This window comes from Episyrphus balteatus, chromosome 1 (genome assembly GCF_945859705.1).
Source record: "Episyrphus balteatus chromosome 1, idEpiBalt1.1, whole genome shotgun sequence".
NCBI lineage: Eukaryota > Metazoa > Arthropoda > Insecta > Diptera > Syrphidae > Episyrphus > Episyrphus balteatus.
In genome coordinates, this window is record NC_079134.1 from 44931289 (window position 1) to 44954458 (window position 23170).

At 32.0% G+C, this 23170-nt stretch overlaps 2 protein-coding genes across 2 annotated transcripts; one reads left to right on the forward strand and one right to left on the reverse strand.

Annotated features, from left to right (window-relative positions):
* Nucleotides 1-408: 408 nt before the first annotated feature.
* Nucleotides 409-1323, reverse strand: LOC129918877 (zinc finger BED domain-containing protein 4-like). Its single transcript, XM_055999659.1, has one exon. It carries the CDS (start codon nt 1321-1323, stop codon nt 409-411), a length of 915 nt encoding a protein of 304 aa, XP_055855634.1.
* Nucleotides 1324-11536: 10213 nt separating this feature from the next.
* Nucleotides 11537-21969, forward strand: LOC129918961 (uncharacterized). Its single transcript, XM_055999767.1, has 6 exons — nt 11537-11765; nt 11824-12041; nt 16005-16164; nt 21281-21495; nt 21599-21709; nt 21783-21969. Exons 1-6 carry the CDS (start codon nt 11607-11609, stop codon nt 21967-21969), a joined length of 1050 nt encoding a protein of 349 aa, XP_055855742.1. The 5' UTR covers nt 11537-11606.
* Nucleotides 21970-23170: the final 1201 nt, after the last annotated feature.

The window sequence follows — 23170 nt, forward strand, 5'->3', positions numbered from 1 at the left end:
TGCTCAACACATGTTTTGAAACAAAAAAGTATAGAATATAACTCTACAACTATAAAATCATTGAAAGAAAAATGTTCTTATGTTTGGGTACAAAATTCGAACTCACTTTAATAAGTACACTGCAAAATGGAGGGCAAGTATCAACACGACAAATAGCATCTCTTTTAGATCCTCGCTACAAGGATCAAGAACACGAAAATTTTGCTGATAAAATATTCATAAGGAATCATTTGAAGAAGATACTTTTGGAAAGTGAACCACCAATAAGGAATGCTAATGAACCTAGCTCGTCAATGACAAATTCAGATGGGGAGTTCAGGACTGAGTTGGAGTTCTTGTATAACAAATCAGCAAATGGACACAAAACAATTGAAGAAGAACTGGAAGCATTCTTGAGTGAGCCACAACTTAAATTTGATGGGAATCCGTATGAATGGTCTCCTCCAACTCCAACTCAGTCCTGAACTCCCCATCTGAATTTGTCATTGACGAGCTAGCTTCATTAGCATTCCTTATTGGTGGTTCACTTTCCAAAAGTATCTTCTTCAAATGATTCCTTATGAATATTTTATCAGCAAAATTTTCGTGTTCTTGATCCTTGTAGCGAGGATCTAAAAGAGATGCTATTTGTCGTGTTGATACTTGCCCTCCATTTTGCAGTGTACTTATTAAAGTGAGGTCAAATCTTTTGCGTAAATCATTTGAAAATGCCTCTTTGAATGATTTTATAGTTAAAGAGTCATCTTCTGATTCTATCATATGTTGCTCTAAAATTTTTTGCATCCCAACCATAGATGTACTAGCGGTTTCGCTACTCAGAATTTTAGTTAGAGCATGAATAGGCCGCAGAATTTTAACTAATTCTTCTATGGATTTCCAATCCTGCTCTATAATTTCAAGCTTTTCAGCTATTACAGATGTCGTTAAATTTCGGTCTGCCATCACTTGAATGATTGGACTACGGTTGTTAATTAATCGTTGCAGCATTAGATACAGTGAGTCCCACCGTGTATTGCATGATTGCAAAAGTGTTTGAACTGGTAAGTCCATCTGTTTTTGTTTCTCCCCCAATCCATATTTCGCAACATTTGAATGTTTGAAATGGCTAACTAACTTACTAGTCTTCTCAATCAGTTTTTTTATATATTCAGTAGAGATGGAAGATTTAACTGAAAGTTGAAGGGTATGAGCTGCGCAAGTTAAATTCGTTTTCTCATTCACCTGGCACATAGATTGAACAGCTTTTACTGCATTGTTCGCATTATCTGTAACAATTGCCATTACTTTTTCATTCAGTGCCCAATTTTCCAGAATACCTCCCATCTTTGTTGACAAATTCTCTGCACTATGCCGGGCTTCTATTTCACTCGTCTCTAGAGTGAAGGATTGTGGTTCCCAATTTTCGTGCCGTCATTGTTAAAAAAGATGCTTGAGCTGCCGATGACCAACAGTCCGATGTACATGACACCTTTGAGACGCATTCGATTTTTTTTTTCAAAACCTCTTTTATATTCTGGCGCAGAGACTGTAGCCGTTTTTTTATGGCTTCTTGTTTTAGGGGCTTATAATTCGGCTCCACAACATTCATAAAATGAAGGAAACCCTTACTTGAACAAAATGAAATGGGCATTTGATTGAGCGCAATCATTTTAGCGAGAGCCTGATGAATTTCCTCTGTTCTTTTTGGCGAATATGGTTTTTCTGCGGGATCTTCTTGTGCTTTCCTCTTATGCAGCCTTCGTTTTTTAGAACACGAAGGTCCAGAAGCTGTGACGTTTTCGTCGTTTTCGTCGTTTTCTTCGACGGTTTGCATATCTGTGTCAGCAATAGTGCTACAAAAATTGCAATCAATTAAACAAAATATAATAATAGGTAGGTAATGATCTAAGAACATAGACAAAAATGCATTAAAGGTTTTTTTTAAACTACGAGGAGTACCCCTTCCAATATATTTAGAATAAGAAAAAGAAATTCGTAATTTTTAAAGGATTGTAGGTACCTATGTATATCAGTGAAAAATGATAATTAATTTTGGGTATTTTAAGTATCTACACAATTAAGGCTCTTTTTAATTTGATCATCAATATGTCTGAAATAGTGTTCAATTTTCTAAAAAAAAGTAGGATATGGTTTTCTGTATAGCTTTTCTAAATTGATCTGAAAGGGAAGAATCAGTTTTTTTCCTAAGTTAACTTTATTTATTTGTAGAGAGTTAAATGAAGATTTTAAATGCATCCATGATTTTTTTTAAGTCATTCGTTGTTGAGGTATTGATAGAGAAATTTAAAAATCAAAAGTATGATTTTTTGGTTTGACGAATGATATTGCGGTCTTAAAAATTGAAAAATAGTCAAGCAAAAAGAAACTTCAATAAATAGCCTTTCTAAAAATAATAATCATTATAAGAAAAGTTATCTAATGAAGGAAAGTAAAACAACTAGGTAGACATAGAAAAAAATATAACAAAGGCATTAATATGACCTGATGAGGTTTGGGAATTAAATAAATGAAAAAAAAAATTGTACATAAATGAAAGTTAAAAAAAAAATGATTAGTTGAGGCCCAAACCTTTGATGAAATTCATCGTTTTCACATTGTATATATATTTCTATATATATACAATGGTTTTCACATCTATTTGTAATTATTCAAGGTTAAAGTTGTAAAGAGCTTCTACCAAAAAAAAATTGCTTAAATTTAGCCTTCATAAATCATAAACAGATTCATTTGCAAGTGAGATTATCAGACTGGGGTGGTGTGACGGTAAAGCGCTTGGTCAACGAGTGGATGATACCGAGTTCAAATCCCGAGGGGGGGGGGAGGGGTTATCCGAAAATTTTTTTATTTTCTTTTTTTTCGAAATGTAGCAAAATTAAATCAAGTTAATATCAACTTATGATCAAATTTAGTGCTAAAGTTAAAAGAAAGCTCAAGATTTTAGAAAATCCGCATACCAATAATGAATTTAATCTCCAGTTTAGTCGTTAGCAAAACATCAAAATTTAATACACGGAAATCCATGTTTAAAGTCGAGCACTAAATGAAGAGTGACTTTGTTGATGGTAAAATAATCAGAACAAGCCGACCCCGCACTCAAAATTCGAGTGCCAATTTTTAACTTTTATTAATGCTCAAATAAGCACACTATATAAATCAAATTATTTACTACTAACAATATGCAACACTTCGAAGGTTCTCGTCTTTGCTTTTAGAAATTTCCATTTGTTGCACTTTTGTTTTGTTTTTATATTTCCCTCGAATTTTAATTTATTGTTTTTATCTATTTGGGTAAAAAGAAATTATGGTAAAACAACCAAAATGATGGTTTATTATTGATAAATTATTTATCACCACCGAATATTCTTGTGAATAATTATAAAAAAAACACAATTGAAAAAAAAAAAACAATAAAAAAAACTACCTCACTACACCCAGAATTGAACCTGGGCCGGTAGGAGAAAAAAGCAATCCCCTTATCCACTAGGCTATTTCGAATTTATAAATAATGAAAACTTTTGTTCATATAAGCTGCTAAAACACTACTCAAAGGCTCACAGGGTTTATCGATTTATAAGACGTTATCATTTCAAAAAATAAAATTTCCACACTATGCTCCTTTAAAAGTTAAATTAAAAAAAATTCCAGATATTAAATATATTTTATTCTTTCATTACCTGACTTCTATAGAAACCGTGGTATCTTCATTTACCACTGGTTGAACTCCATGGAGTCCCTTTAAATGCCGTCCAAGGGCTCCGGTTGTTCCACCGGGACAAGAAAAACGGTTGTTTTGTTGTGAACTACATAAGTCACAGTAGGCATTTGTCCCTTCTCGGTGGGCATATTGCCATACCCAACTCCTTGGCTTCATATTTTAATTTTATTTTAAAATTGATTTTGATTGAGTTTGTCGCTTTATTTATAAAACACCTTTTACACTTTCACTATGAACTTAGTAAACCATATGATCTTCAAATAAACGGTGATTAACAAAAAAAAAAAAACATGTAACAGTTGGTACACTTTCTTCTGAGAAAGACACAGTAGGCAATATGCAAATATATCTTGGAAAAATTTATTAGCTTTTTTTAATGAAAAGGCACATCATTATTTTTAATTTTTGAATAAATTATTTATAAGGTCTTCAAAAAGTTCAAACCCAACTAACAATTTTACTTCCACGAGGTTAAGATTTTTAATTTCTTGCAGCTATTATCTCTACAGGGCTTGCATTTAGTTTGTGAATCGAAAATTCAAACTTTCGAGGCTTAACTTTCGTTAACCGCTTCCTAGAAACCTAGTGCAAGTGGAATCTAAAAATTTCTACAAGCATTAATGTAAACATTTCGTTTAAATTTCAATACGGCCACATGAAATTCCATTGTAGAAGCACAAGAAATAAAAGCCAATAACTGACTTCTTTTAAATGGCTTTGCAAAAGAAATTGTATTAGAACTGCTTACAAAATCTTTATGAATGCTTTGTATTTTTTTTATCCAATTCGAAAATTATTAGACTCAAAAATGACTTAGGTATGTATTTAAGTATGGTAGAAGTACCTACAACTTATACAATTGCCTTAAATGCATTTATTATTATAATTCTATATTACCGAAATTATGTCAATAGTATATGAGTCGTGATATTCATTAAATAAAAAAAAACATTACGTTGAATTTCAAATAAACCGCATTAAACGGTTTTACCATTTTAAAAAAATATTCCACAAAATAGATGTGTTATAGTTACTGCATTTTAATATTTGAATTAAAAAATTGTTGAATCATTGTTTTTGATTGAAAATATTACAAAGTATGTTTTATATTACTTTCAAATAATAACGACTTACATAAATGTTTATTTTGTATCTCTGTATGAGAAAAAAAGAAGTTCAATTTCAGGCGCATGCGCGAAAAGCTTTTAGTTTTATATGTTTGCCTAAGCGAAGTTAGGGGAAATTTATTTATATTTGTAGAGATCCTTTAAGTACAAGCAAAACATTGTAAAAAGCATTTAATTTTATAAGTTTGCCTGAGCGAACTAATTTTATTTCTAGAAGCCCTGTGAAAGTGAGTACAAGCTAAATTTTTTAAACTGTCAGGCAAACTCATGAGAATAAGAAATATTTGGATAAGTGCCATTATGGTGACCATTTTTGGTTTTTTTTATTCATTGTTATAAAGAAATAAATAAAAAAGTGAATCTTTTCATATCGGTAATTGGTTTAAAATAGTGATATTAAAAATGGTTTACTGACCAATTTGGAGTTCATATTCAAGTAAGTAGAGAAGAAAGGAAAACAAGATTTTAATCTTCTCCACTTATTTAAATATAAAATAGTGATGGACATTTTAGATTTTTTATCTAAGTTCAAAACAAAGTTAATTCTCTTATTTTTAAGAAAAAGCCAAAAGCTAAAAAAAATTAAAAATTTTTTTCTGCTTCGGAAAAATGCAAGTTGACGGTATCCGGGTGAAACCTCTAAAGTCTAAAAAAACCGAATTTTTCAGATATTTTTTTCTGCTCCAGAAAAATTGTTCTTGAGTAAAAAGTTATTCTCTTTCATCTTCTCAATAATGATAAGATTTGACAATCAGAATATAATATTATTAAGTCTTTATTAAATAATTTTTTACAAGATAAAAAAAATCAGAAAATACCTAACCAAAAATAATAACTTTGAAAAAAAAAAACACAAATGGTCACCATATTCTTTAAGATAGTGCAACTCATCAGGAATTAAGTCGAAGCCAGGGTTCGGACTTTACTTCGATCGAAGTAGATTTACTTCGATTTTGGGAAAAAAATAAAATCTACTTCCCTACTTCTCTTTTTCAGGATCTACTTCTATTTCTTGATTGAAAAATATTTTTCAAATAATAAATTTAGACAAAGGGATTTAACTTCAATTTTAAATCTGGTCGAGGCATTGAGAAATAAAGCTCAACTGAAATCTCAAAAGATGAATGGAGGTCAACTATTCTTCGAATTCAACACATAAATAGGTTTATCAAAGTAATTTTGAATGATTTTGAAGAATTCCTGATCAAAAATTTGTTAGATTATGCTGAATTACCCGTTTTGCCCCAAAGCACCGTTACAACCACTAGATATGAAAGGTTTTTTTGGAAACGATCATAATAAAAAAAGTAAAGAAAAATAATTTTGTTAAAAAATAATTTTTGTAAATAAATGTTATGAAAGTTTAATTTTAAAATCTACTTCCGAAATTTTGGATCTACTTCACTTTTTTTTCAAATTTGCTTCGAAATTTTGAAACTGAAGTCCGAACCCTGGTCGAAGCCCTTAGAAAGTTCTGGTTTCAACTACTCCAAATTTGAAACTCTTTTATTATATACCTGAGTAGCTCGATGGGTAAGGTACCGGACTTTCAATCAGGATGTACGAGGTTCAAATCCAGCAAAATGCGTCAAGTAAGTAGAAGTTTTTTTCTTAATATAATTGTGTTTGGAAATTTAATTTCAGAAACAAAACTTGTCTGGATGGAAAACAAAGAAGAAAATGAAAAAATAAAATGTAGGGTAATAGGTACACAAAAAAAATGAAAAAAAAATATTTTTTTTTCTTTATTCTATTTGGGATATACCTCGTTTAGACTTTCACAATCCTTCCACAAGTCTGCTCCGAGCTTCTAAATAAAATTAAAAGCCTGTAGCAGTAATACAGATTTTTAAATCTTGAATGTTGCTTGTTTCTATAAGGCATTAAACACATGTTTTGAGTCTCTCTAATCAACTTGCATATGACTCTTCTAAAGCCTATCAAGCTTCTCGGGTGGGCCAAAAGGGCTTCTCTATGGTCGTATACAAGCAATATTTCTAAAATCGAAACAGCTTCGTTAGACCCTTGTGGAAGTAAAATTGTTAGTTGGGAATACTATTTTTCCAATTCGAACTATTTATTTGCACAATAATCTTCAGTTGTTTAGTTTTAAAAACTTTTATTTTACCCCCAAAAAGCAAAAAAATCATTTTGTTTCGTATTTACACGTGTAAATATAAATACACGTGTATTTAATAAATACACGTGTAAATAAAATACACGTGTAAACGTTTTTTAGATACACGTGTACACGTGTATCGGGTACACGTGTAATTAAATACACGAACAAAATCGTAGGCTCTAATTTGGACTCAAATAATTGAATGTTCGACTAATTTGAATTAAGGGCTCCATTTTCCGAGAATTGAAAAAAAAATCACATTTTCCATACAAATTGGTGTTCTGCTAGCTTGAATTTTGATTTTCTCAAGAAATTAATTTTTTTTCCCACAAAATTCAAATTGAATTTTCCAAAATTTTCCATTAAAAAAAATATTTTCATTTTTCATACGAATTCATGTTCTGCTAACTTGAATTTGTTTTTTTTTTTCAAAAAATTCCACTTTTTTTTAGAGAAAATTGGACTTAAATAATTATTTATAATTATAATGTTTCAATTAATTCGATTAATTTGAATTAAGTGCTCTATTTTCCGAGGTTTAAAAAAAATCTCATTTTCCATACAAATTCGTGTTCTGGGGGTCAATTCCCGATCTATGAAGCTGTGAAGTGATAAAAATAACACGGTGTTACAAAAATGAGGTTTTAAAATAAACGCGGGCGGAGACCTATCAGGTTTTGTAGAGCTAGTCGCACTGAATACGAAACGGTATTTGAAAATCCCCTAACACCCCCAAAATCTGGAGTTACGGGCAAAAAACGGTTTTTTGGACCTTCACCCATTTAAAAAATTCTAGCTTCGACAATTTTTTACCCATTTTCGATTTTTTCTGATAGAAGATAAATATACCTTTTTAACAATGTATAAAACATGTAACTCGGTTAAACCGCTTAGAATTTATAAGATGTCAAAGTTCAAAAATTCAATTTTTTTGTCACTTGCCCAACTTCGGCATCAATTTAAAGTATATGTTTTTAAAACAACATGCTATTAAAAAAATACATTCTAAAACTATATCTATTTCCCAATTGATTGAGGTATTTTTTATGAAAATCACTTCAAAATTGGCTTAGAAAAAAAAATGTTTCGATTTCAACCCAGATACAGAAATTCGAACTTTTAGGTATAGAATAAAAATGTTGTTTCGGCACGTAGTAGGATAAGTTGGGCGCCAAGATTTGATGAAAGGTTTTTGTAGAGGAGCTCAATACAAACATTTTTTTTCTTTGGGAGGGGGTTCTATCTCCTCCCGTTTAGGTGGGAGGGGCATTTTTCTAAAAAAAAATTATCAAAATAAAAAAAAATTATTAAAAAACAACGGCAACACTTACAGTAATAAATGATACCATTTCCAAAAGGCAAAATTGTGCATTTGATTCTAGTTTTTAAATCAATATAATATTACCAATAGTTTTTGAAATAATCGATTTCAAAGTTAAAAATAGGGGAAAAAATTTTTTTAAAACTCATTTTATACTATTTATGTCCAGACTGTGAATTTTAGTAAATTTTAAGAAACATCTTAAAATTTATTATTTTTAAAATATTGTAAGTAAAGATTTTAATTTAGATTTTTTAGTATTTTTAGAATAAAACTTTTTACTTTAGAGTCCTGAAGAAGGGTGTAATCATGCCGGAAACGTCGACGAAATATTAAATAACCATCCTCGCCAATAAGCTTCCTCCTCCTTTCATACGAATTGACATGAATCACTTTTTAAAAATTTACGCCAATTTGTTGAAGCGGGAGCATCGGCTTATCAAAAACTCTTATACGCGAGTAGGTACTGGCTTCAAATTTATCGGTCGCACGGGAAATTAAAAAGTCTGCTCTGATTGTGTTTTTAAGTGAGACTGGAGGACAAAGCCCGACGACGAACTCCAACAATCCCTGTGACCGATATAAACAGCATCTTTGGACTTATTGCCGCGGGAACACCCATACCCGAAATAGAGCACGCCATAAACAGCGACATCCTTGAAGATCTGACCGTCGAAGAGAGCTCAGAAACGGATGAGAATAATAGCTGCGAGCAATGGGCTCAGGCTCTAGAAGAGGAAATTAAGGCGCAATTAGAGGATAGAAATTCTCCCAACGCACATTTTTGCCCTGTTTTCTTCACGCACCTTTTGTGGTATTTAAAATACCTTCGTATGTGGTCGTGCGTCTTCAGGGATCAAATCGGGTTTGGCAGATTACCAGCCACAAGTGCTCCTGTTGAAGGCGAGTTCAATAAAATAAAAAATGTAATTTTTGGAACCGAGGGTAACCGCACGAGGGTTGATAGGTTTTTGGAGCAGCACATTGAAATCTTGAATGGTCCCCCTTTACCCGGAACTCTTACCAATACTGAGCCACCTACGACACATCCTACCATTTGTTCAACTGCTTCAAGTCAATCCATATAATGGAAGGAAGCTCTGTGCCGCATGAAGATGAGACCGAAGGCTACGGGGAAAAGAGGATGTGTCAGAAATGTCAACAGTCTAATGTTGCAACACATATTTTGCCGACACGATACGACAAAAATTGGAAAGGCCAAGTGACTGGGCCGAAAGGTCAAGAAAACAGGCCCAGTCTCTATCTTCGAAATGAAGACCATCTTCGCGATGCGTTACTTTTTGAGAAGAACTTGAAATTTTCTATTTTAAAAAATGGTTCCCTTGGAGTTGTACAAACCATGGTAAAATGTCTGCGCAGTAATAAAAATACCAACCATTCTACGATCAATACTTGCGCTTTCGACGCATTGCTCCAAGTTTTGTTGGCAGTTGTTCCCGAAAACCCGAGTTGTACGGTTGTCCAACCGTATACCAAAAAAGGACGCGTTTGCTATGCCAGGCACTTGCCAACGACCAATGGAGATTAAAAACCTAGAACAATTGCATCACTGCTGATATTATACATGCATTTTGGAACAATCCTTCATGCACAGAACTGAGCATGTGTACAACCGGTTGCACAAAAGTAAGAACACTTCTAAATTTGACGTTTGAGGAGATGTCAAAACAAAATTTTGACGAAATCATAAAAGAAAAACTGAGCTCCGAAAGTTAATGTTTTTCGAGGTTATCGACGATGCGGACCTCAATTTAAAATTTCCGATCTACTCAATTCCCACAGCATTCACAATTTCACTCAATGATGAATTCAAAGAATTTGACATTGCTGGAATTGTGGAATTCAAAGTATCTACCCTTCGTAACAAAATTACGAAAAAAAAAATTACTTCCAGCATTGAAGAAGAGATCCATTTCAACTCTAATGGAGTCGGACACTACGCTTTGCCCCCGACCAGGTGGCAGATAGGCCGAGTACGATGACCTGTGTGACAAGGAAAAGACGAGGAATGGATCTTTTCAATGCTGTCCTAGCCTAATAATATACAAACTTACATCGCGCCAAGAGTCTTGAATAAGAGACTTTGCCACCAAACAAAACAAAAAACTGTAAAAAAAGGTTTAAATTAAATGTGCCTGTTGATCAAACCTCAATCATCCATCCTTCTAAATGAAAACATGTAAGTTCTGCTATTTTTCTCTTTTCTTTTTTTTACTTTTGAATATACATATTATTAAAAAACATCCTGATGAAATTTTAACTTTTTTCTATTTTTTTAGTTAGATCATTGTATTGATCTGAACAATCTGTTAAAAACAAGAAATTAACGAAATAAAAATAAAACCATGTTGTTTACAATCAACTCGAGGCAAGTGTCTTGAATGATACTTTGAGATTTTGTAGCCAAAAATTCTATCCATCGAAAAAAAAAAGGTTAATATTGAATGTGTCTCAATATGGAATATGAAAAATGGAGCAGTCATTTCAAATAGAATTGTTTCCATCATTTTGTTCGAAACGATTTGAATTATTTTCATTTCTATCTAGGTACATTATGTCGGAGAGGAATACAACGATAATTCAGACAATTGCAATATTAACTGTGAAATTTTGGGGGGATTTTGCTTTTAGCGTTGTTCGTTCAAAAATATAATAGCTACGCTACTTATGTCAAAGTGAGAAAACGGTATACTTAATTTTAATTCCAAGAGACTTAAGTCAAAAAAACTATTTTTAAGAATTACCTCTCTTACATACGACTATCAACAACATTTGCTGACAAAAATTAATGATAAAATATAAATTGATACCCTTTCTTTTGTAAACAAAGAAAAATTAACCATTCTTTAAAGAATCGTGTGCATTTTATTTAACACTACTCCTCCAACTAGCACCAGATTCAACCAAGTCATACTTATATATTCCAGAATAAACAAACAAAAACCTCAAGAACTGCTTTATGAATTATTCAATTCTTTAGGTTGAAAAAAAGAAAAACAAACAGCTAACTTTACCAGCATAAAATTCTTTAATTCAATTAGAGCCTCGAGAATGAGATTGAATTTTTCGTTATCTTATGTATTATATATGGGTTCATATGATGGAGAAGTTCAATCCACAGTTATGTTATGTTAATTCGTTGGAACACTTTAGTTTTTTGGTGTTATTTTTTCACGTTTATTTACTAAAAATATCTTCCAACTTTTGTTCCAGGTTTTTTTTTTTTTTTTTGTTAAAAATCATTCAAACATTCATTATGTTATTTGAGTTTTGTTCGAGTGGGTGATATTAAAAATAAGAATGGGTTTTTGTAAATATTTTCCTTCGGTAGTGATTGTTCTTATGACGGTGATACAATTAAGTGAGGGCAAAAATGATACTAAACTTGATGCCCATAATGATACAATTTTATCCCGGAAGGAACGTTTTATTGCATTTCCAATGGGATCAACATTTTCGGTAAAATCACAAGTTGTAAATAATCTAACTTTATTATTTGGTAAGGTAATTTTTATAGGTTGCTGTTTGTATGACAGTTGGAACAATTGGAAATCCAAATGTTAACTATCTCAGTCTTGGCATGAATTGGGGTATTGCTTATGAGCTGCCAAATATTACATGGGTCCTAGAACAAGCTCATGGTTTCCCAAAGAAACCTGCACCTGCGCCAGAACCTGTTATTAAGCGGAGATACCGCAGGGATTTGTATCAGAAGTTGGAACTGTTAATGGATGGGTAAGCGCATTAACATTAATTTAAGTGGTGAAAATAATTATGTAAGTAAACTAAATGTAGATATGTTTAGGAGAAAATGGTCGTATAAATGCATTTTGCTGTTTTTGACAAGTAATTTGTTTTTTTCTTGAATCCGTCGAAGCTTCGAAAGCGGCTGTTTTTGACTCCAAGATTTTTCAAAATCGGCTCCTTGTCGCAAAAATTTTCTGGCAACACTGCTTTGTAAGGGCGCTTTCATAAATGCATGGTTGCGCAAGTCTGACGAATGCAAAGCTTTCATTAATGCAAATGACAAATGTCAGGTGTTCATAAATGTAAAACGCAAATATTTGCAGCGCAAATGTGCAAATGAAAAAATTCTCATGCGCAATGAATTTAAACTTAAAGAAAGAAGGAACATGACGTAAAAGATGATACAGCTTTTCTTTGTTTTCCAATTCTGTCAAAATATTAATTGAAAATTCTAAGTTCAAGTCAAAATAACAAAAATAGCCGCGAATTTCTTGGATATAATAAATCTGTAAATATTGACAGAAATGTTTTAAAAAAAGTTTTTTTTTCTTAAAGGATGGAATTAAGATAATATATTGTTATTTTGGAGAAGAGGCTGAATTGCAACTTAAAAAATTTGACAAATGACGCAAATCAGAAAAAGTGTTCATAAATTCAAAGTAAAATACATGCGCAAATAGTTTTTCTGACATTAGTCTGATCGCAAATGACCGCATGTAAACAAAGCAACCATGCAATTATGAAAGCACCCTAAATGTTCAAGGACTTTTATATACACTTAGGAGCAAAAAAATGGAATCAAACTGGGTTTTGTAAAAACGGTATTTGATCAGGATGTAGTTGACACACATGAATGTTAATGGTACCATTGAAAAGCTTGAAATAAAAGCTTTAAGTAAATGAACTTAAAAATCTGTTCACTTTATAAAGATCCAATCAACATAAATGAATCATGTTAGGAAAAAAGACTGAAATTGAAACAGAGTGTACCTCCTCTGGAAAATTTAACATTAAAAAAATGAAGTGCAATTTATTGACAGATAACTCTAATACTATCGTAAGGAAAAAAAGACTGCAATTTGAAACAGACAGTATCTGGAAAATTAACTTTAAAAAAAAAATTAAGTGCAATTTATTGGAAGATAGCGCTAATACTATCGTATGCATTTTTATATTTTCCCCAACAATTCAAAGTAAAAAATTCAAGCTTTAAAATGAGACCATGAGACTTTAAAGAAAAAATATTTTACCATTGGAATTTTTGTTTTTAATATAAGAATTTATTTGATTCCGTTTTTTTGCTCCTAAGTGTAGAAAGACTTGTCATCCATCCACTCGTAGGACTGTCAACTAGTCTTATCTCACAACTCTTTTAAGCATATGTTCATGAAATCTTGCCCGTGGAAAAACGAAGACAGGCGACATTGGATTCCCAGCTGCGTGAACGATTTCGCCTGCAGAGAACGTGGATTTCCGTTAAGACTTTTCAAAATTTTTCTTTTGGAAACTTCCCCATTGTGTCGGTCTGTTAAAGGTAGTTGCTCTTGAAAGACTTGTTTTCTCAGTTTTACGCAAAGACATATTTGGACATATGAAATATTTCGCTTGATGATAGGTCAGGCCATAATTCATTTGGAACCGTGTTTTTCATTTTCATTTGAAGTCTGTTAATGGAAATACTTTTTGTAATCCCTAAAACTCCCTTTTTAGTGTCTTGTTTTCAACCAGAACATGTTGCATGGCTTTGACTTTGACCAAATCCTTGATTGTGATATCCCTCCTTTTCTTAGATATAATTTCTGTTGAAAGGTCCTTAAATATTTTCAAAGACAATTGGCTAAAAACATTGGTAGTTAATAATTAAGGCCTGACGGGTCTTATTTCATAGTTGCAGTGGAAAAAAGAACTAGGTTCCATTAGAAATGGTAATATAATGATATCCGTCCTTCACTCCCTAACTTTGAAGCTCCACGATTCATTACTTTAATGTTTATTTTTCTTCAAAGCTTATGACCAGGGATAGGATCTTGTAGACCTAAAAACTTAAAAAAAGGCAAAATAAAACTCCCAAAAAGGCATAAAAAGGCATTTATTGAGAAAAGAATGAAATATTAAAATTAATTGCAGTAATTTTGAACAATCATGAGTTTTTTTAAATTTTCAGTTAGCAAGCGCCTGCGATTGTCCCTTAAGAGTGCTCTAAAGGAGCTAAAATATCTCTCTACATCTGTAGAGACGACTGGACCCCAATTAAAGAACTCGACATCGCCCGCTTCAACATTTGCCGGGAGCTCTGGGGTCAAACTACGGCATACGTTCGTTAACGTTTTGACTATTTCTTTCTCTATTTAATTAGAAGAAAATGATAGAGACATAAAGCGTCAATACGTTAACGTACGTTGGCCGTAGTTCGACCCCTGGATTTGTGTTCCAATGTATTACGCAATTTATTTGTTCAACTCTTTCGAGTCCCTTAATTGCCAAAAAAAAATTGATCTGTATTTCTCAAAAACATCTTTTGCGACTGCCCCTTTCGCAGCTTCCAAATCTTGATTATGTCCAAAATCTGGAGAACTTCTTCAAATCGAGTATTGTAAATTGAGTAAGTAAGCTTTTGAACTCTAATACGTGTCGGTTGTGTAGAACGTAGAAGACAATAAATGGTAGCAATAGCAGACAAACAAGTTGCATAGGTAGATCTTTTCATTCGAATTTTGTTTGTGTGGGGTAATTAGTGAATTTTTAATATAGAATAGATATATTGAGCAAGTAATATACTGAGTAAGTTAGCTTTTTGTTTGTTTTGTTTGTATGTTTGAGTGTTTTGTGTGTAGGCATTACCTTTAAGACGCTAAAAAGATAAAAAAAACAGGAAAAGACAAAAAAAGGCAATAACAAGAGAAAAGGCAAAAAAGGCAATAACGAAAGAAAAGGCAAAAAAAAGGCAAAATAAAATACATATATTTAGCACTAGGGGGACGTGAAACGTGTTTGTTTTTAATCTATAATGTCGTACGATTAAGCAAGAAAAAAAGGCAAATTCCACAACATCCTATCCCTGCTTATGACAATATCAAAAATTTCATGTTTCCACAAAACAATTTTTTTCCGATAACTAATTTCTTAATAAAAAAGTAACCATTCAGCTTTTGATTAAACCAAACGAAAATAGAAGTTCTTTGTGATTTCTCATATAGAAGTAAATTGATGGAAAGTTAAACATGAAGTTTTTAGTAACGTACAGTTCATATCTATTTATGAGTTCCCATTCCTGGCTGATTTTGAGGTATTTTGAAGTATCAGTGCGGTTGGGTTCAAGAGTTCAGGACCAATAGCCCAAAGCTATGATTGAAATGTATTTGAATCAAAAACTAAAAACATCTCTTGTGTCGAAAAAAAAATCGAATTCTTCATGCATATTTTCACACCAAACAATCACTAACAAAACAAGGGCAATATCCCCAAGGATATACTATTATAACACAGGTTTGAGGTTGCACATGCATTTGAAATATTTATTTTTGCTGACATTTGTAAAGGAAAAATCAAACTATATAAATAAAGAAGTAGCTAGTTTTTTTTATAAGCGTATATCTAACTATAACTACGTCTTAATTATTCTATTTGAGTAAATATTGAAATAATAAATAAACGGTAGTAAAGAATATAATTTGCATAATCACCCTGTTGAGTATACATTTTCACAGAATTTCTAAGAAAAAAACATACATTTCACAACTTTTCTTTTAATTAGATGCTTTGTGTTAAAAGAAAATTGCAATTTAAACGTTTCTTTTGAAATCTTAATTTTGTGCTATAAATCTTTTTGCAGTTGAAAAAGGTCTTCCGTAGACATTAGATGCATTTAACGGTTATCCCTATTGTTTGAAAAATGATATATCGCAAATACGGTATTTTTATCATAACGCTTAATTTATTGTTTATGGAAAGCCTTAAGATAGTTGAGACTTACAAATCAGTAGATTTATTAAATTTTAACTATGGCACTCAATTACCAACCGAGGAGTCATATTTAATGAAAAAGAATGAGATTATTCCACATCGCAGATCGAAGCGTTATATTGCATTTCCCGAAGGATCTTCATTTACTGTATGTATTAGTTTGTATATCGAATACATTATTGAACCCCAGAAAAGCTTATAACTGAACAAAGTGTAAAATCTTTATATTTATGTGTTTTCTATTTATTAAATTACAAAAATAAAAGAATATATTACGGTATTCTTATAAGTTTACATTCAAGTTAGTTCGATAAAATTGAATGTAGCTTTGAAAAATGTTTTGCATACTCTGATTGGCAGTGTTTACCTCAAAATAGAATGCGGACTTCAAACTTCTATGATCGTTTGTGGGTGAATATCGGTATTTTGGTTTAATTTGATTGACGTATATTGCAATAGATTTTTTTTATTTTTATATTAGCAAGATCCCAGTATTTTTTGAAGATATCCTGTCTTTTTGTGGAAATGCTCAGACCGAAGAAAGATTTTTAAGAATCAGCAATTAGCATACCTTGTATTAACTATAACTGCAGTCAATTCTTAATAACGCGAAAGAGAGTGGTCATTAGATCCGTGTCCAGATGAAAAATCTGTCAATGTCCTTTTTAAGCATTTTTCAGGAGAGCTATTCGTTGCTGAAAGTTTGAAATAGCTTTGCTCTCCGTAACCGATTGCAAAAATGTAGTTGATCATAGAAAAAGTGTAGATAGTGTGTGTAAAAAGTTGGTAAATTGCCAGCGTAAGGGAGCAAAACATTTTACATGTAGCGACTGAAAAAATATGATATAAAAAAAACACTTACCTAATGACTATGCCCACCTTCAAAAACTTGCAATAACGAAAAATTATGAAAAAGAAGCTCTGTAAAAATAATATTGTAACATTTTAAACAAATTCAAAAAAAATCACGAACCGAAATTTTCTAATACAATGGTCTTTGTAATAATCTTGATAAGGAGCGAGTATAGTGTTTCTTCTTCGTTTTCAGTTTAATAGTAGAATAGAAGCTGTGTTTTTTCGTGGTAACTCACTAACTCAGTACTTAGTTCACTAAAATTTAGCACGGTAAACATTTTATATATGGGTCATTTTATAAGAACCTTATCCATTATATTTTTAACCAATTAACGCATTCTCTTTCTGTATGTTTCCTTCTCCTTTGCGTTGAGTTTTCTAATTCTTTTTGGGCCATCCTTTCAATCGAAAATATGGATTCTGTTTTCAATACAGTTCCATTAAGTTATTTTAGTGTTCCGTGATATAAAAAAAAATGTTTTTTTCATTCGCATTTCTATTATGTCAACATCACGATCATTTGGCAAAAATGAATGTCCGAATCAGCGTTACCGCTAAGCGACTTTAGTCGCTATTAGCGACCTTTTTGAAGCCTTAGCGACCAAGCGACGACTTTTTATTCAAAGCGACCTTTTCACCAATTTTATTATAGCGACTTTTTTTTCTAAAAATTGTATTTCTTTTTTACCTCTCGTTCTGAAAGTATTCTGAGATTGTTGAAAGCACGATCGATGGACTCAGAATATGTTATTTTATTCTGATCGCGCTCTAAGCAGACCGAGTTGAATGCTGAACAAGCATTTAGCAATATAAATTGAAAAAAATTTCAAACAAATAAAATAATGGTGCAAGAGTGCAGTAGTCGGTCTAGTTTTGAATTTTAATTTAAAACATTGATTTAATGGCTTGAGAAGATAAAAAAGATTGAAATTTTTGCTTTTTTTGATGAAAACTGATTGGGTTCAAAAAATTCTAGCTCTTTTTGTAGATGTCGTGCAGACATGGTTGATAAGAATATTTACAGCGCAAAAAATAAAATTTATATAATAAAAATGGATTTTTTCTAAGTATGGCCTTATTCCTTAGAAAAAATATTAAACTTTTTAATGGCGTAATTTTTCTATAAGTTGTTCATATACAAAAATTGGTATAATGAGAAGAGAAAAAAAAAGGTATTTCATTTAGCTTTTTCTTGTAAATTATGATAGGATTCAAAAAGTTATTCCGTTTTTCCCCAAATCACACATCTTTAGTTTAAGTACTTTACTATAAGATTTATTATATCTTATAATTTTTTTTACAAGAAAGTTGGCAAATAAATAATTATTAGATAATTTTTTTAACAAAAGCACATGACCTGTTTTCTTATGACGTATAACGGAAAATCATCGTCCGTAAACCGGCTTTGCAGCGACCACTTTTTAGTTTCTAATTTTGTTAATTTTTTGTTGTTAATAAAAACTTTGTTTCAAGACAACTTGTGTTTATTTTTCTATGTAAAAACATATGAAAACGGTTTAGCGACCCATTTTTTTTTCATATAGCGACTTTTTCGACAAAAAAGCGACTTTTTTAGCGACCTTTCAAAAATTTTCAACGGTAACGCTGGACTCCGAATACCATAAATTTATGGTCAGTAATTAAAAATGTTATTATTAGAAGACTGCAGAGCTGGTTTTAGGGGGGGGGGCAGCCTGGGCCGTCGCCCAGGGGCGCCGCAGGCGCCCCGAACTTTTACAAAAGTTATATAAATAACGAAGTCTTTCCAATCGATGTTTTATTTTTTTTTTACATTCACAAAGGCGCCCCAATTTTTTTCTATTTTACATTTTCAACGGCGCTCGTATTGTTTGTCTTAAACTTTTTGAAGAATGAAGGCGCCCCCCAATTTTGGGTTAGTTTATTTGGCTTCCGGAAGGCTAATGGTGTCCAAAATCTTCGTTCATCTTTGAAGAACAAGGCGCCCCAATTTCTTTTGAAAGACTAAAGCAATCTTTATATTCCTCCTACCAATTTAATTTTTGCAAAGGTGCCCAGGGTTCGGACTTCAGTTTCAAAATTTCGAAGCAAATTTGAAAAAAAAGTGAAGTAGATCCAAAATTTCGGAAGTAGATTTTAAAATTAAACTTTCATAACATTTATTTACAAAAATTATTTTTTAACAAAATTATTTTTCTTTACTTTTTTTATTATGATCGTTTCCAAAAAAACCTTTCATATCTAGTGGTTGTAACGGTGCTTTGGGGCAAAACGGGTAATTCAGCATAATCTAACAAATTTTTGATCAGGAATTCTTCAAAATCATTCAAAATTACTTTGATAAACCTATTTATGTGTTGAATTCGAAGAATAGTTGACCTCCATTCATCTTTTGAGATTTCAGTTGAGCTTTATTTCTCAATGCCTCGACCAGATTTAAAATTGAAGTTAAATCCCTTTGTCTAAATTTATTATTTGAAAAATATTTTTCAATCAAGAAATAGAAGTAGATCCTGAAAAAGAGAAGTAGGGAAGTAGATTTTATTTTTTTCCCAAAATCGAAGTAAATCTACTTCGATCGAAGTAAAGTCCGAACCCTGAAGGTGCCCCTATAATAATGAATAAGGAAAGAGAAGGGAGACGGACAGAATCCCGAAATTAAAAATCCAGAAAGCCCAAAATCCAGAAACCCCTAAATTCCGAAAACCCAAAAACACAAAATCCCGAAAACCCACAATCACAAAATTCGAAAACCCAAAATCCAGAAATGCCAAAAACTGACAGCTTCTCCATTTCTCATAAAAACTACGTTTGTGTGTGAGAATAAAAAAATAGGTCTGTTCGTTGTTCCCTCCTCCAGGGCACTCTAAGTCATTTCAATTAACTGTGAAAAAAATCAGAGTTTCTCGGGTTTTCATTTTACATCGAACACCTCAGAGCTTTAGTTTCATCAGCGAACATCGAACACAGAGGAAATTACTCTGGTTGAAAAAGGAGCTACAAAAAACGCTTGACAACGAATTCAGAGCCACCCAGAGTGCCCTAGAGCTCACAACGAACAAACCAAATACTTATAAATACAGATATTAAATTTTAGAATTGGGTGGAAGCTAGTTTTTTATTGGATTTCAGAATGAGTGAATCATTGAGTGATTCCAATCGAAAACGACATTAATGTACCTAGTTGAAAAAGTTTTTGAAAAAATATTGTTCAAATAAAACCAACTGTACCTAATCTTTAAATGTGTTTAAACAAAAAAGTCAGAGATAAAGGTAGTCTTGTCAATGGAGCCTAAATGACATGAATAATTAATTTTTTTTTTAAGGGGTAATAACACCTTGTAAACTACGAAATCGAGCGTCATTTTCATTATCGTATAAAACAAAGAAGAAATATTATTTTCTTTTGGTGTTTGTTTAGTTTAGTTAAGTATATTAATAGGTAACAGAATAGGGTAATGTTAAATTTTTTAATGTTGTGAAATTTTTTAAATGGCGGTGTAGTTCAGGATTATAGAAAAATCCTGTGCTTCCATCGGGCGACCAGGTAACTCCTACAGTTTTTAACCGATTGGGCTAAAATTTTGTGTGGAGATTAAGATTACTATTCTCTTAAAATATGGCAAAAAAATTTAACCAACTTCCTTGCTCAATAAAACCAGAATTCACTTTGGTACAAAAACAAATATCTGCACATACAAGAATGTCAACTTAAAAATGTCCTTATCGATATGCCAATTCAATTGTTATTAAAAATTTCTCAGACCTTTTTGCCCGCAGTATAGAATATTTCCAATTTTCATATAAGACCCAGTCGTGTATTTTATTTTACTTAGCAATTTTCAAGATTGAAGACCTTTTAGCATAAAATTTTGACTGTTTTCATTTTGCTGAATGTAATTTTTTGTTTTCATAAGTACCCACAATCCACATAATGTATCTAAAGAAATACTCATAATCAGACAAATAAATGTCACGTTTTATGAGAGCTGAGAGAGAGGAAATCCCTTTTTTCTTTTTAAGTATCTAATCCACTTTATTGGCACTTGCCGGTTCCGCACATGAAATAATCCTTGCAAATTGACATTTCCTTAATAAATCCAAGTAGACGATGTGTTTTTGTTGTTTTTTTTTGTTCAACTTAATGCTTTAAAGACTTATTCAACACTGTTATCCTAATTTGCATATCCAACACAAAAACAGTAAGCTGACATCCGTGTTTATTTGTATTACCCCAACAAAAACACACATAATAAAGACTTTTTGAATTAAATTAGATCATTTTGTTCATTTGTGTTAATATTGTTCTTCTTGTTCCTGTCTTCCATCCGTTCCGCATCCTTCCTTAGGACAAATCCCATTAGTATCTCACTTTCTCTATTTGTTAAAACAATGCAAAACCACATTTACATAAAATAATATTTTTTTAGTGTGCAGTCTGTTTCACTGTCGGGGTAGTGGGAAGTCCTAGAATCAACTATTTGAGTTATGGTCTCAATTGGGGCATTGCATATGACCTGCCTAACGAGACCTGGATAATTGACCATTTGCATGGTTTTAGCAACACACGTCAGCCGTCGCTTGCGGTGTTGAAACGTCGCAATCGCAGATCATTGTATCATTCAATTGAGAATTTGATTGACAGGTGGTTGTTTTATAATAATAATCTAATATAATTGGAATAAATTTATGTTCTGATATTTTATATGGGGGAAATTGAATAATAATATTGATAATTTTGATTTCAGAATGGGATATAATGGACGAGATTGTGTACTGCGGGCGCTATGTGAGAGCAGGCAATTCTTCCAATCGAAAAAGCTCGGAATGATACCGGAATTAATAAGGACGATTTTTTCGTGAGTTCGCATAAATATATTGATTTACCTAATAAGTTTTTTGTATTAAATATTTTTTGTTTTTTGCTTTCAGTTTGCCCAAAACAAGACTACTTACAAGAGAGATTGAAGAACATTCAGATATTAAACATTACAATGATGCCTATTTTCGAGATGAAGACGAAGATTGTGAGTTGAGATATCCGTGTTCTTTTTCGTTATTGGAATTAGCTATGGGAAGATATTCTGAACCGTCAGAGCACTTTTATGGAGACTATTAAATAAAGAAATAAATGGAATTCGGGTTTTTATTTCGTCAATTACTATATATAATATATATTATTTCAATTTTTAGAATGATACTTTCTCTTAAGTTAGAGACTAAAAATGCAGCAAGAAAGAAGTTTAGAACACTTTTTGCTGCACAATATAGTACCAGTACCATCGGATACGAGAACCATCTACATGAAATATCGTATCTTTCTTTGGAACAGTGTTTTTTTAAACGAGTTCTATAAAATCGAACAAGGGACAAGCATGGAAAATTTTGAAGTTTTTCTTGTCAATCTTGAAATCCGTCGTAAGACCAAACTACCCAGATTTTGAGCTAGTTATATGTATTACAGATCAAAACTTACTTGAAATTTATCCGAATTTTAACATTGTAATTTGCTTAATTCTAACAATACCCCTACAAGGAGATTTATAAAATTAAAACTAATAAAAACATACTTGAGGAGTTAAATGTTGAAGCGAATATAGCTTTGAAAATCGATTACAACAAACTAATTGAGGAATTTAGTCATGCTAAAAGCAGATAACATACATGCATTGCATATGCATACTTTTAAAATTTTTCAGGAAGCTTAGTTGATTAAATCCTTGGCACTTGGCGTCATCACGACAAATAAAAACAAAGTGGGTTGACGGCTGAGTAAATCAACTCAATAAATTACTACCAATATTGCCGTGAGATAACGGAAATAATAGCGTCCTACACTAAAATCAACGTCGGTGGAGTAGGAAAAATGATGCAATTCGTTGAAACTTTTCTTACCACAACAAATTATAGGACGCACAATAATTACAACCGTGGTTTTACTACTGAATTGTAAAGAGGACAAAGTCGGAAGCTTATAAGGTGAACTCTAAATGCAAGACAGATTTGTGAATCCCAAAGACCAGTCAATTTTGTACCCATAGCGCTCGGCAATATACTACATAATATGGGTGTTGTTAATTCACAAAATAACCAACCACAGCAAAGCTGAATATTTTGCAGCAAATGAAGCAACAAATACCGACGATTAATAATTTAGAAAACCACTTTTGACAGTACTGGTCACCTTCGGTGTTGCCAGAGCCGGCTATTTATAGCCAAGCAGGCTCCTTGAACAAAAATTGTTTGCGTTTTACATGACCAGGGATAGGATCTTGTGGACCTAAAAATTAAAAAAAAAGGCAAAATAAAACTCCCAAAAA